This window comes from Urocitellus parryii, chromosome 16, assembly GCF_045843805.1.
Source record: "Urocitellus parryii isolate mUroPar1 chromosome 16, mUroPar1.hap1, whole genome shotgun sequence".
In the NCBI taxonomy this organism is placed as follows: domain Eukaryota; kingdom Metazoa; phylum Chordata; class Mammalia; order Rodentia; family Sciuridae; genus Urocitellus; species Urocitellus parryii.
Window position 1 is genome coordinate 16,598,022 of NC_135546.1, and position 15,245 is coordinate 16,613,266.

The 15,245-nt window shown below is 51.4% G+C and overlaps 1 protein-coding gene across 2 annotated transcripts in view; it reads left to right on the top strand.

Moving 5' to 3' along the window:
- Ift122 (intraflagellar transport 122) overlaps window positions 1-15,245 on the top strand; it is a 53,173-nt gene that overhangs the window by 3,635 nt on the left and 34,293 nt on the right. For both annotated transcript variants that reach the window (XM_077793421.1, XM_077793422.1), the window contains exons 2-8: window positions 3,492-3,558; window positions 5,035-5,119; window positions 6,406-6,484; window positions 8,225-8,301; window positions 10,873-10,939; window positions 11,292-11,438; window positions 14,867-14,942. In XM_077793421.1, the coding sequence (XP_077649547.1) occupies window positions 3,492-3,558; window positions 5,035-5,119; window positions 6,406-6,484; window positions 8,225-8,301; window positions 10,873-10,939; window positions 11,292-11,438; window positions 14,867-14,942 (598 nt within the window). The remainder of the gene's footprint in view (window positions 1-3,491; window positions 3,559-5,034; window positions 5,120-6,405; window positions 6,485-8,224; window positions 8,302-10,872; window positions 10,940-11,291; window positions 11,439-14,866; window positions 14,943-15,245) is intronic.

Consider the following 15,245-nt stretch of genomic DNA (forward strand, 5'->3'; position numbering starts at 1 on the left):
CCCACCTCTGCTGTGATTTTTAATCTACTGTCCTGCAGCTCAGAATGTGAAGTGCACCAGGAACATTTCTCCTGGACTCAGAAAGTGTGACAAACAAGGGAGGCCCAGTCTGTTAGCCACAGACCAGAGAAGGAGCAAGCTACGGGACCCAGGGCCTGAGTTTGCTCCTACCCAGAGGATCCTCAGCTAAAAGGGTGTGGCAGTTCCTTTTTGGTACTGGGGATTGAACCTGGGGTGCTTAACCACCGAGCACATCCCCAGACATTGTTTACATTTTACTTAGAGACAGGGTCTGTCTGAGTTGCTCAGGGTCTTGCTAAATTGCTGAGGCTGGCCTCCAACTTGTGATCCTCCTGCCTCAGCCTCGTGAGCCACTGGGATTATAGGCGTGTGCCACCACACCCAGCTGACAGTTAGTTTGCTACAGCTTCTCCCTCAGCTGTGACAGCACACGACAAGTTGTCTCTCTGTAATTTCATTTCCTCATCTACAAAAATAAACCAGCTCCTGTCCTGTTTACTCCATTATGTTAAAAGAATCAAGTGACATAATGTGAGCTCACTTCCCTTCTCACCTCCTGTCAAGGAAGCTTCTGGCTCGGTGGAGCCTACGCTGTATGGTCTCATTTATGGTAGAATCATAGGTGGACTCATGGTAACCAGAGGAGGGGACAGCGAGGGACAGGGAAGGGGGGATGTTGATAAAGGTCACCAGGTGTCAGTTAGACTAGAAGAGTCAGTTTCAGTGGCTTATTCCGCTGCATGTCAACACTCATGTATGGTCTATTTCAAAAAGGCTGAAAGAATAGATTTTTAATATTCTTATTGCAAAAAGTGATAAGTTGTTCCTTGAGGGAATGGATATGTCAATCAGCTTTCTATAACGTATACCTAGATCAAAGCATCATGCAGGTGAATGCCAGGTGCCATGGCGCATGCTTGCAGTCCCAGCGACTGGGGAGGCTGAGGCAGGAGGATCTCAGGTTCAAGGCCAGCCTCCCAGCCTCAGCAACTTAGCAAGACCCTGTCTCAAGATAAAAATCTAAAGGCTGGGGATGTAGCTCAGTGATAGAGTCCCTGGGTACCAATAAATAAAGAGACAGATAAAACTTTAACTTCCCCAATTCTACAAATAATGCCTTGAGTAGGTGATGATACTTTTCTTTTTTAATTTTGGTAAGGCATGAAAACCATTGCTAATTATTTTGTCGACTATGGCATGGGCTAACTGCCTGAGTTCGATTCCTGGCTCCGCCTCCACTTGGTAGCATTTTATTTTCAGGCAGGTTATTTAAGTTCATTCTTTATGCCTCAGTTTTCTCATCTGCAAAATAGGCAGAGGGTTGTTGTGAAGTTAAGCGAGCTATACCTGGTGCACGCAGCAGTACACGTGCTTAACAAATGTTAGCCGCTCTTCTTATTACAGCATTAGGGTGACAGATTTGCAATACTGGTGACAGTTGAAGAGAGTCGATGGCATTATAGCACAGTGGTTAAAAGCACAGGTTCTAGAGGAAGACCCAAGCTGTATTCTGGGCCTTTTACTTGCTGGCTGTGTGACATGGGGTAAAGTACTTGACCTCTCTGAACTGTGGTATCATCATCCACAAAACCGAATACAGTTGTCCCTCCCTATCTATGGGCGATTTGTTCCAGGACACCTGTCAGATACCGAAATCTATGACTGCTCTAGTCCCTTATATAAAATGGTATTGGATTTGCATAGAACCCACATTGTGCTTTAGATTGTCTCTGGATGGCTGAGTACCTAATATAACATACATGTTATGGAAACAGTTGTCCTAGTCTATTTAGGGAATAGTCACGAGAAAAAAAAAAATCTGTGTTCACTGAAGTTTTATTTTTTGAATCCTTTCAACCCCTGGTTGATAGAATCTGTGGATACAGAACCCACCACCCAGAGCCCCGAGGGCGATGATCCTTCCATCACAGAATTCTTGGGAAGATGAGATGACATTGTGGGTTCGAGAAGAGCCCAGCCTGGAGCTGTCTGTAGTCAGGGCCCGTCCTGTCAGGGAGGGTGTGGATCTTTAGATTTCTGACAAGGGCCAGGCACTTGACCACACAAAGCTTTTGCAGTAAGTTCTGACCGTGCCGTTTCTTGTCATCTGAACAAGGAGGCCCTCTGCCTGGGCCATTCCAGAACCTTTGAACAGGGCTCTGGCCTGGTTTTAGCCTCCTCTCTCTCCTGGCCTGGTAGGCAGCCAGTGGTTCTCTCCAACTCCATTATTTATATTCTTGTGTCCCCACATGCAGGTCTCTGCTTGGTCTGTCTTCTTTGCCCGAGAGCTGTGCCTTGTGTGCATGTCACCAAGTCCTGCCTTATTCAAAGTCTACGTTCTTCATGAAGCCCCTTCAATCCTGTCCCCAAATCAGAACACTCCGTCTTTCTCCTTTGGATCTTTATTTATTTATTTTTTTCTATATCAGGGATTGACCTCAAGGACTTAACCACTGAGCCGCACCCCAGCTCTTTTTATTTTTTATTTAGAGACAGTCTCACTGAGTCGCTGAGGGCCTCACTATGTTACTGAGGCTGGCTTTTAAATTGTGATCCTCCTGCCTCAGCCTCCCGAGTTCCTGGGATTACAGGTGTGCCCTACCACAACTGACCAAGAGGTCCTTGATTTTAAAACACCATTATTTTGTGTATCAATAAGAAAGCAAAAAAAAAAAAATGCTATCAGTTGAACTTGATGTATCATCAATTCTCAGACAAATTCCAAACTCAGAGAGGCTAAAATATGAAAAAAATGTATGCCTGAGTCAGCTACAGTGTCGCACGCTTGTAATCCCAGCAATTTGGGAGGCTGAGGCAGGAGGATCCCAAGTTCGAGGCCAGTCCAGCAACTAAGCGAGGCCCTTAGCAATTTAGCAAGATCCTGTCTCAAAAAATAGGAAGGGCTGGGTGATGTGATTCAGTGGTTGAGCCCCCCTGGGTTCAATCCCTGGTATATTAAAATGTATGTGTGTGTGTGTGTGTTTGTGTGTGTGTGTGTATTAGAGTGGATGAAGAGTTCTTGGTGAGGTGTCTGATTGACACCTTCCCACAGGTTGGTAGTTTTCTTGGGGACAGGGAGGGCCTCTGATCCTCTCATCTCCTCTCTGCTGGTGCCTAGCAACAGAGGCACCCAGTAAATACCAGTTGGACTCACTCACCAGCCTCTACACCTTCTCCCAGGTGTGCAGCCTTGACGGTGGCTACAATGTTGAAGAGTCGGTGCCCTTTACAGTTGACTCTGAATCACGTCTGTCCCAGAGGACGGCCAGCCGGGGTGGGGACTGTGATGGAGTGGCTGCCAGGGCGTGGTGGTTGAATGGAATTCACAACCCAATGCCATCCTTAGCCATTATTTTTCTCCCTGCTCCACACTGGTGTTTTCATAATGGAAATCAAGTCGGCTTTCCTGGCCATTAGCCGACCTCATTATTTGGGTTGCTAATTGTCTTTTTGTCTTGTCTCTGATTTAGTGTCTATGACCTTGCATTTAAGCCCGATGGAACGCAACTGATTCTGGCTGCAGGAAACAGATTACTGGTAGGATTTGGTCTGAGTTTCCTTTTTAAGTGCTCTGGAATTGGACCCTCCCCCCTATATATATATATTTTTTTTTTTTGAGATAAAAAATGGCCAGGGCAGAGAAACCAGCCATTATTTTTTCTTAGGGAAGGAAATGGGCTATTTAAAACAGGTAAGTAAACTGTGCATCAGATAGGAACCTGTGAACAGGGCCTCCTGGGGACCATTCATCTTCCCCCTTTGCTTTGAAAAGCGGGGAGGACAATGGATCCAAATGCTTTTGAAACTGGGCGGGTGTCCGTCCATATTTGTCCCCTTGAAAAAATTCAAGCAGCAATTCTGAAGGTCCTCTCTCTCCAGGGGACCACAGAGCCTGACCCCAACTTTTCCACGGCGGCCCACCTAAACAATTCCATATGGCTCTTTCCTATTTTTTTCCTATTTACAAAGGACATCAGCTCCCCCTGGAACCTGTCCCAGTGTATAAATGGAATCTTCAGAGAAGTCGTTCTGTGTGACCTAAAAACCTTTGTGATCTCCCTTCCTGCTACGTAAGCCCACTTCCTCTCCTCTGTTGTCTCCAGATCTGCAGACTGATTGATGTCCCTTCTCTGCTTAGTAGCTGCAGGATCTTTAAGCCCTGGGTGAATGGTTCCACAGACGGCCCTTCTCCAGGGTAAACAACCCAGAGCCCTCTCCTAGATTATCTCCCCATCCTCTGACCATTTTGGACCGTGTTGCTCTGATTTGCAGACGGTGTGTTTTTTACATCTCTGCATCCCACAGGCTGTAAAGTGTCCTGAATCCATATTCCAGATGGGCTTTGTAACACCCCCTCTGACTTGAAAAGCCAGAGTTCAGTTCTCTGATTTTTTTTTTCTTTTTTTTTTGGGGGGGGGGTACCAGGGATTGAACTCAGGGGCACTCGACCACTGAGCCCTCTCCCCAGCCCTGTTTTGTATTTTATTTAGAGACAGGGGCTCACTGAGTTGCTTAGGGCCTCAATTTTGCTGAGGCTGGCCTCCAACTTTCGATCCTCCTGCCTCAGCCTCCTGAGCCACTGAGATGACAGGTCTATGACTTTTAAACTCTCAGAAACCAACAGGAAACATCTCTCTCTGATGCTAACATTAGGGGCCAGGGCTAGCACTAAAATTTGACTGTGTCGTAAGCGGGCTGGTTTTACGTGTTGGCTCTGTTTAGGGGGGGCTGCCTTATTATATCCAGATTCACAAAAGAAGGGGGGAAGTTTGTGGAGAATTTCCATGGTCCACGTGTGTCCCTGGTCACATACAGCACAGCCCCAGGACCTGCACTTCTGGTCACCCGTGGCTAGGCCACGTTCTTCGTGGTGTCCTGGTGTGGATTTATCTGATACATGCAGCACGTTGACAGATGTTTCACTACAAAAGCCAAAGTCTCAGGAGCAGTCCTGCAAGAATTCTGAACACTAGGTGCCTCCTGGGTAACGTGTACTTCTGTGTCTTTCCCCAGGTTTATGACACCTCGGATGGCACCTTGGTTCAGCCCCTCAAGGGACACAAGGACACGGTGTACTGTGTGGCCTATGCTAAGGATGGTGAGAGGCTGCTCTGGGTCCCATTCCCCTTAGCCAGTCTCTATTTATTTTGAAAATAGAGCTACAGAGGCGAGGACAGGGCAGTCGCCTGCACTTCCGCCCTCTCAGGCCATCCAGAGCGTATCTTGCGGCCATCTGTGCTCTGGGCCCTGTCCAAGGTGCTTGAGATACTTCAGAGAACAGGACAGACAAACGGCCGGGGGGCTTCTATTCTGGGGGGCTGGGGACAGGTGAGCAAAGGCTTGAAGGCCCAGCACAGTGTGCATCTGGAGGAGAGAGACCCAGCCAGGGAAGGGCCACGACAGAGTCTCCCAGGTGCAGCTGTGTGTGCCAGGAACAGGGGCGGGATTGAGAGGTGACCAGACCACGGGGGCAGCCGCCAGGGCCAAAGGTGGCCTTGATGCTTCGTGAAAATGAGTGCGCTGAGCAGAGGAGGCACCCATGCGATTTGCACCCTGAAGGCCCCCTCCTGCTGCTGTGTTGGGAGCAGCCTGCAGAGAGGAGGCCGGGGCAGGAGGGTGGGAAAGCATCTCCCAGGCAGGGTGGAGGCCAGGGAGGCCGAGAGAAGTAATCAGGTCATTTGTTTTCCTTGTGCTGGGATCAGGCCTAGGGCCTCACACATGCTGGGCAGGGGCTCTGCCACTGAGTCACACCCCAGCCCAATGGGAGAGTCACCAGATTCTGAATCTATTTTGAGGGTAAAGCTAATACGATTGCCTGACAAACTGGACGTGGGGGGTAAAGAAAGAGGAGGCCAGGAGGACTCCAAGATTTTTTTGTTTTGTTTTGTTTTTGGTCCTGGGGATGGAACCCGGGGTGCTTACCCACTGAGCCCCAACCGCAGCCCTTTTTATATTTTATTTAGAGACAGGGTCTCGCTAAGTTGCCTAGGGCCTTGCTAAGTTGCTGAGGCTGGCCTCCAACTTGTGATCCTCCTGCCTCAGCCTCCCGAGTTGATGGCATTAGAGGCACATGCCACTGCCCCTGCCTGTTGGAGGCCCTCAGTCGTCTGTGTGGGGCGTGCTGGTGGGAGAGGTCGGGGATCCAGAGCGCCGTCTCCCAGTCCTGGTGAGAAGCAGGAGGGGCAGGACTCCTGGTGGGGCAGTGTGTGTTTGGCGTGCACAGGGCCCTGGTTTGATCCCTAGCACCAAAAAAAAAAAAAAAAAAAGTAGAGCAGAGGGTAACAGTTAAAAAAAAAACCTAGTTTTCTAAGAAACGCTCTCTGGGAAATGCTGGTTTAATGGGAATGTGACCATTTTTTTTTTTTTTCTTAAAAACACTCTTAGGCAAGCGCTTTGCCTCGGGATCGGCTGATAAAAGCGTCATTATCTGGACGTCAAAACTGGAAGGCATTCTCAAGTACACGTAAGTGAGCCGCCATTCGAGTGGCAGAGTGATGAGTCTGACTCGCTCATGGTTGTAGGAAAAGCCTCTTAGGGAAGATGGAAAGGTGAATTTGTTTGTTTTTTTTTATTTGATATGAACTTGAAACTAAGTCACTAAGTGTGGGAATGGCTGTGAATGGTCCTCACTAGGTGGCAGCTGGGCCGGTGGTGACATATAACACGTTCAGTTCCTAGGCCACCACAGGTGCCCCTCAGTCCCCACCTGGCCTCTTCCAGGGCCCCGCCTCAGGGAATGGCCCCATGCCCCAGTGTCACAAGCCAGGAACTTGGGCCCAGTGTGCTCCAGGCCTTCCCCACTGTCCCCCAGTTCCCTCGCTCCTTAGCCCCCACGTCCCTGCGGGTTCCCGGCTCTGAAGTCACTGTCCCTGCAGACTCTTCCCGCTCTCCTAGACTCGGGCAGGTCCCCTGGGGGCATTTCTTACCCGTGTAGCTCTATGTTCTGTTGGTGGAACACTCTCAGCCACCAGCCCGTAAGCTCCGGGAGGCCACACACTCTGTTGTTGCTCACTCTTGTCTTCTGGGGCCCAGTACAGTGCCTGGTCCACAAGAAGTACTCAGCAAACAACTTTCTTTCTTTTAATCTTGGTACCATCTTTTTTTTTTTTTTTTTTTTTTTAAGAAAGAGTGAGAGAGAGAGAGAGTGAGAGAAAGAGAGAGAGAGAATTTTTAATATTTATTTTTTAGTTCTTGGCGGACACAACATCTTTGTTGGTATGTGGTGCTGAGGATCAAACCCGGGACGCACGCATGCCAGGCGAGCGCGCTACCGCTGAGCCACATCCCCAGCTCCAATCCTGGTACCATCTTAAAATGTACCATCTTTTTTTTTTGGTACCAGGGATTGAACCTGAGGTGCTTAACCACCGAGCCCCATCCCCAGCCCTATGTTGTGTTATTATTTAGAGACAGGATCTGGCTGGGTTGTTTAGGGCCTTGCTGAGTTGCTGAGGCTGGCCTCAAATTTCATGATCCTCCTGCCTCGGCCTCCCAAGCTGCTGGGATGACAGGCGTGTGCCACCGCGCCCGGCTGACAGTTACCTGTTTTCTGCGTCTCCTCAGTCAGCCGTGGGACAGCGGATGCACAAGTCGTCTCTCTATAGTTTCATTTCTTCAGTGTCCCTTTGCCCCTTCTCTCAGCCTCAGAAGACACCTCTCTACTTTTTGTCTCTGAATTTGGCTGTTCCAGGTGCCCGTGTGAGTGGATCCCACAGGATTCGTCCTGTCATAGTTGAGTCACTTCACTTAGCGTCACATCCTTGAGATGGGTCTGTGCTGTAGCACGGGTCAGGGTTTCCTTGCCTTTTAAGGATGAATAATATTCTGTTGTGTGCACGCTCATGTGCGTGCGCCACATGTTCTTTGTTGTGTCCACCTGCTGATGGACACTCGGATTGCATCCAGCTCTTGGCTCCTGGGAGCACACAGGTGCCCAAATCAACAATGTCTGAATGGGAACCTGAGTTGGGGTCGCAAGGCCAACATCATGTAGAAGGAATGAAGCTGGGGCCAGATGCCGTGCGCGGTACCTGACGCCCTGCATGTTCGTGGTTAGGGCCATCAGCCCCTGTGCTGCTTGTGGGTCACTTGCAGGGGGCCTGTCACGCGGAGTCTGAGGCCGTGGCTCCTGGTCCCAGCCTTGGTTGACCCACTCAGGTGTCTGCGGGGGCCGAGTGTCGACCTGCAGCCATTCCTTCTGCAGGCACAGCGACTCGGTGCAGTGCGTCTCCTACAACCCCATCACACACCAGCTGGCGTCCTGCTCCTCCAGCGACTTCGGTAGGTCCCCACCTCCCCCCTGTCTGGGAAAGCCAGAGCTCTGAGCCCCACATGCTGAAATCCACCCATGACCCCCACGTTCATCCTGAGAGTCACCCCGAGAGCCAGCACTGCTCCTCCACCCTGGGAGGCTGGAATTTATTCTTTCAACTGTGCAGAAACCCAGGCTGTGGGTGACGATGACATTGAGTCTGGTAAGACACCAAAGGCCTCAGGCAGGGACTTGGTCAGGGCCCAGGCATGATTTCCTGTGGCCACCAGCAGGGACACTCCAGCTGACCCACCTGTGCTCATCCAGGTCCTTGTGGGCGTGACGTTCTTCACCATGTCAAGGGTGGTGCTGTCACGACTCCTGAGGGGCTGGAGGCCTTGAGTCCCTCTGGACATCGCGCAGGGACTGGGGTGGCACTGGCCCAGATGAGGTGCTCAGTGACATGTTCGTGGAGGGAGGGGCCTGTGGGAACCTCCATGGAAGGCCGACCCTGGGTTTCTGTCCCCTGTGTGTCTCTTTGCCAACAGACAGTGGGTCAGGGGAGCCAGAGACCAGATCCCGCTCAGCATTTCAGGGTCCTTATCCCAAAGGAAGGAGTGACCCGCGCCCGTCTGTCCCGCTGATAGGGCTCTGAGGTTCACAAGAGAAGGTGACGGAGACGGAGAGCAGTGTGTACATACATAGGGGCTCTCACGGGTGTGAAAGTGGATCCTCTCCTCTGTGCTTACTGAGAGGATTAGAAAGACAAGCCAGGCTCCCTGTCCTCAGGCCTCAGCTCTTGGAGGAAGGCAGAATGTGTAAAAGAAAAAAAAATCTTTTAAGTAAAAACAACATTTGCTGAGTGCTTGCTTACGTGCAGGCACCGTCCTGAGGGTTAAGCATGACTTCCAGGTGACCCCAAGGTCAGGTCCTAGTCTCCTTCACATCCTGCTCAAAGAACTGGGGCCTAGCGTGGTTCCCTGGTCACTGGAGGCCACTCAGCGGTGAGTGGAGGAACCAGGGTGTGGACCCAGGAGGCTGGTTGCTTCTAGAACCTTCTCTGTGAGCCCTCTGAGGGCAGGTTCCCTTCAGCTGGAGGCCTGGGCAGGCTCGGGGCAGCAGCTGTACCACACACAGGTGGAGATGTTGCAGGGCCAGGTGGGGGAGGACACCCTGGGGTGGAGGGGGACAATAACCTGTTGAGTGTCGCACCTGGCTGCATAAATACAGCTGTGCGCTGCGTGTCCCTGTCATTACGCTTCACAGCTCAGGCCAAGGGTAGAATTTGCCAATGTTGTCTGAAGCTGGCCCTGCTGTGGGGCACTGAGCCAGGGCATCTGGGGGGCCACAGGGAGCAAGCCTAGGTACCAAGCGTCCCAAGAACGAGGCTGTGCTGTGGCGGAGTCCTGGGAGAGGAGACGGATCCTCAGCACCAATCATGATTTTATTTACTCATTAGATTGCGCAGCCCTGGGATTGAACCAGGACACTCTGCTGCTGAGCTCCATCTCTTTTCTATTTTGAGACAGGGTCTTGATAAGTTGCCCAGGCCGGCCTCAGACTTGGGACCCTCCTGCTTTGGGCCTCTGAGCAGCTGGAATTACAGGCGGGAGACACTCACCCAGCGTCCATCCCTATGGTTACAGTTTCCTAGTTTATTTCTTTGAGACCTAAATTGCAGACAAGTTTTGGCTAGAGCCTCACGAATCTATCTTCCTTTTTTTTTCTTTTGAAATAATTATAGATTCTCAGTAAGCTGCAAAGATAGTCCAGGGTAGTCTCACGCACACTTCATCTGGTTCCCCCACGAGCACGTCTTATGTAACGTTTGCACCCAAACCAGGAAACTGGGCCAGGCACAGGGTGTGTGTAGACTTCTGTCTTTTATTTATTGATTTATGTTTGGTGGGGGCTACTGGGAATTGAAGCCAGGTCACTTTACCACTGAGCTGTATCCCTGGTCCTTTTAATTTTTTTATTTGGAGACAAGGTCTCGCCAAGTTGCTGAAGAGTCTCACTAAGTTGCTGAGGCTGGACCTGGACTTATGATCCTCTTGCTTCAGCCTCCCGAGTCGCTGGGATTACAGGCATGTGCCACCTCGCCCAGCTAGCTTTTGTCATTTTTATCACGTTTTGATTATTACCACTGTGATACAGAACAAATCTACCACCACACAGATACCGCTTATCACCAACGCACCTCCTTTCCTCCTGCTACCCCCAACCCCTGGTAGCCATGAATCTGTTCCCTGTCCTACAGTTTTGCGTTCAAGAATATTATATAAATGGAATCATGTGGCACTGGCTCAGGGGTAGAGTGCTCACCTAGCATGTGTGAGGCACTGGGTTCAATCCTCAGCACCACATAAAAATAAATAAATAAAGTAAAGGTATAGTGTCTACCTGCAACTAAGAAAAAAAAACTTAAAAAAAAAATGGAATCTGGTATCTGGTGTATGACCTTCTGAGGTGGACTTTTTTCACTCAACAGAAAACCCTGGGAGACCTTCTAAATTGCTATACAGGTCAACAGTTTATTCCTTTTTGATTGCTGCATAGTATTCTGACCACTTGGTCCTTTGTATTCCTGCACATCCTAGGCCTGTGGTCTCCTGAACAGAAGTCTGTCTCCAAGCACAAATCAAGCAACAGGGTCACCTGCTGCAGGTAGGTCAAGGGCCACTTGAAAATAGGCTTTATGTTCCTTCATCTTTCAAACCAAGACTCAGGGTCCGTTGGTAGGGTGCTCGGGTGTGGGAGGGGATTGGAGAGTAGGAGGTGGGGCCGGGGCAGGAGTGCAGGCAGGAGCTGGGGGCTGTCCTGGGGGCCTGTTCAGAACCGTGGGCACTCGGGAAAAGACACTTGTCCCCAAAACAGGTGGGAGTTTCAGCGGGGCCTCCGACTATGTCAGGAATGCGCAGGACGGTAGCCCAGCCTGCACCGCCCCCCCCCACTTCTTTAAAGTCAAGGCCTCCTCCTCACGTGTTCCTGTCCCCTTCTCTGTCAATCATGTGCGCAGCTGGACAAACGACGGTCAGTACCTGGCCCTGGGGATGTTCAACGGGGTCATCAGCATCCGGAACAAGAATGGCGAGGAGAAAGTCAAGATCCAGAGGCCCGGGGGCGCCCTGTCCCCAATATGGTCCATTTGCTGGAACCCATCCAGGTACCCTCCCAACTGTCCTCCTTTGGGGACAGACACCTGAGCGGGCGGAGTTCGCTCTGTCTTCCCAACGTCACTGTATTTTGAAAATCTTCTTGACCCACTGGACGGGTTGGTGTGGAATCTCTTCTGTTCCATTTAGATCTCATTTTTTTTTTTTTAAAGAGAGAGACAGAGACAGAGAGAGAGAGAGAGAGAGAGAGAGAGAGAGAGAGAGAGAGAGAGAGAATATTTTTAATATTTATTTTTTAGTTCTCGGCGGACACAACATCTTTGTTGGTATGTGGTGCTGAGGATCGAACCCGGGCCGCACGCAGGCCAGGCGAGCGCTACCGCTTGAGCCACATCCCCAGCCCCATTTAAGTCTCATTTTCCAAGGGCCTGTCTTGAGTTCTGGAATGAATCCCAGAGATGAAGCCAAGCAGACTGAGCTCTGCAGGCCAGCCCACGGGGTGCGTGTGTGAGCGTGCGTGCGCGCGCGTGTGTGTGTGTGTGTGTGTGTGTGTGTGTGTGTGTGTGTATACACACACGCGTGTCTGAGTGTGCCTGGGGTGAGCGACTCAGGACAGCCATCTCCCTGTGCACTACTTGCTTCCATCTTTCCTGTGGCTGTTTCTCTCTTCCCTTCGGCTGAACTTTCCAAGCTTGGACAGACCACATGCCCACCTGTTGGTCCACAGCCTTTTCAGTCACGAGCCTTATTTTTTGATTTTTTTACTGTTTTTGCCCTTGCCAAAAAAGTTAGAATTAAGTCCAAACGGGTCCCTACAACCTAGAGGTCTGCAGACCACTGACATCTACCTCATCAGACCTCACCCCCACTTCCTTCCTGTGCCCAGGTGACATGAGGGGGACTAGTATAGCCTCAGAGGCTCTTTGTGTAATCCCATGATGTCCTTAAACCCTCAACCCCACCCCAGAGTCCTCAGAGGTAAATCACAGGACTTGACTGTTAGCAGCTCAGTGTCACCTCATAGGAGGGCCCTTGCTTGGTTCAGGAGGCCACCCCACTCCACTGCCTCTCCCACACCGGCTTTCTGTGCTGCTTCCTGGTCCATCCGGCCTGGCCCGGCCCCGCAGCCTGTATCTCATGCCATCAGCAGCCATTAGCCTACCCCACAGTTCCTGCTGTTTGATTTTGTGGCCACAGATGACTCTGTGGCTTCAGGCTCCCATTTTTAATTCATGAGAAGCAGGATGCCCAGCGTACCTGGTGGCCAGCTTTTCCGGGTAGGGTCCAGGGGCCGTTTGACAGGCTTAGGAGTGCCAGCCCACGTGCTGCCCTGGGCCCTGTGATTGTGAACAACCACTTACTATCCACAGCCGATGGGAGAATTTTTGGACGAACAGAGAGGACGAGGACGCTGAGGAAATCATTGTCACCAGATATTTTCAGGAAATCCCTTCCACTCTGAAGCCAACAGTGTACAGTAGTCAGGGTAGTGAGGCAGAGGAGGAGGAGCCCGAGGAAGACAACGACTCTCCCCGGGACGGCAGCTCGTGAGTGTCCCAAGGAGCCAGGGCCCTCCTGTAAGGGCCAGGGAGCAGGGAGAGGCCAGCGTCCCCAGCAAGGGAGCGCCCACCCAGCACTTGAACGTGAGCCATCACATGATCCTGTAAGAAATGAGGGACTCTTTTAAAAGAGCAGAGATTTTTCCTGCTTTTCATTTTCCAGTTAAGGAACATTTTCCAGTGACCTTAAGAATCCTCTGAGCCCAGCATGGTGGCACAGGCCTGTAATCCCCTGTCATCCTCCACCCCCGCTCAGGAGGCTGAGGCAGGAGGACCGTGAGTTGAAGGCCAGCCTCAGCAACTTAGCGAGGCCCTGAGCAACTCAGCGAGACCCTGTGTTTGAATAAGATATAGAAAAGGGCTGGGGCTGGGGCTCTGTGGTTAAGCTCCCCTGGGTTTAATCCCTGGTACTAGGGGAAAAAAATCCTTTGAAAACTGATTTTAAAAAAAATATCTGCATAGTATCCCCTTGTGGGTGTCCATGATTCAGTTACCACTTCTCCCATTCCTGGCCTGTCCCCACACCGTACCTCTCCTTGCATGGACGAGGACACCCAACAGAGAGGATGTGCTCAACTTCCCAGTCCTTGGCCACCAAGCCTGGCAGCCCAGTGGTCTCTCTTGTCCCCCGAGATTTCCTGTGGGGACAGCTCCAGAGGGCAGAGGGGGAGAGCAACCCACCAGATGTCCTGTTGGCCAGTGCTGACCTAGCTTGGGACTCGCCACACTGCATCCGAGGTGCTCGAGATTCTTCAGGAGGACCCAGGGTCATGGAAGGAGAGGAACCAGGAGGGCGTCAGGTCCATGAGGTTTTGTCGTGGTGAAGAGTCCCACGGCCCTGGGGAGGGGCAGGAAGGTTTGAAAGGTGCCAGTCCAGCTCACAGGGACACAGCCACATGGGGCCTCCCCAGAAGGCAGCCTCGGTTGGTCCCGGGCTGGTTGAGTTTCAGCGCTGCCTGCCCAGAGCTCACCTGCAGATCCCTTCCTGCCCCGCCCCTGTCTCTCAACCTTTCTCTTTCCCCCTTTTATTCTGAACCAGTACCTATGACGTTTTCCACTCTGCCACTTTGGGCTGGGTTTTTCAAACATCTCTTGTGACACTGCCAGGTGACCGTCAGGCCCTGAGCTCCGAAAAGCTGGAATTAGTAAAGGGGGTCACTTTAGGTGGTTGGAGACCCGGCCTTAAAGACTGGAGATGCCTCTCTCTTGAACTAGATTCCCAGGTAGCCCTCTCCCCCACTCAGCCTCAGCCCCTGATCCCCAGAGGTCGCAGTTGCAGAACAGTCCTTGGTCTTCTGAAAGTCTAAGACCCTTTTTATAATCAGATCCAAAGCCACACATGGTGCTGTACTCCGCAATCCTAGTGACTTAGGAGGCCAAGGCAGGAGGATTGCAAATTGAAGGCCAGACTGAGCCACATAGTGAGACCCTGTCTCAAAAAATAAGAAGGGAAAAAAAATCCAGTAAGAAGCCATTGCACCCGTGTAAGGTGCAAGAGAACCTGGCTCTAGGGGTTGACTTTTCCTCTTTAGGAGGCGCAAGTGAGTTTTGCCTCTGTTTATCAAACACCAGAGAGTCTGTGGCCTCTCTCTGCAAACACAGTTCCCCTAGTTTTTAGTACATAAGAAAAGGTGCTCTTGGGCTGTGACCTTGCTCCTTCTTAGTGTTGCTCTCAGCCACTTGGCAGTGTCCCAGCCCATCAGCAGGGGAGCCACAGACCCCAGGAGGCCCGACCTTGCCCTGTGCTCAGCCCAGTGGACTGGTCAGTGGACTGAGCCAGACTACAGCCTTGGCCTCACAAGCGGGGCTCCCTGCCAGCCTGGCCGGGCTTGCTGCTTCCTGTTGCTCACTGGGCCGTCGGGACTGCGCTCCTCAGCATTCTCGACCCCCCTTAACCTCTTTTGTCTTCTGTTGATTAGAGAGGAGCATAATGACATCCTGGCTGTAGCTGACTGGGGACAGAAACTCTCCTTCTACCAACTGAGTGGAAAGCAGGTATGGAGGGCCGTGCGGACGTACGGTTGTTTCCCGGCTTGGCCCTTGTGACTTGAGCTGCTATAAACATGGATGTGGCTGCGTCAAGGTCTCCTTTTTAGAAATAAGCAGGCCACGACCAGAGCGATGAGATATTATGCCCAGGGTCCCACACAGCTGGGACATAGTGGAGCCTGAGCCTGAAGTCTTGATTGCTTTGAATTTAAAGTCTGTCTTTTGGGACTCAGAGGTGAGCCCTTGTCTGAAATGCGTGTGACCACCACCACGAGAGACCAGCTCCCAGTCACCCCCAGTGTTTATGGC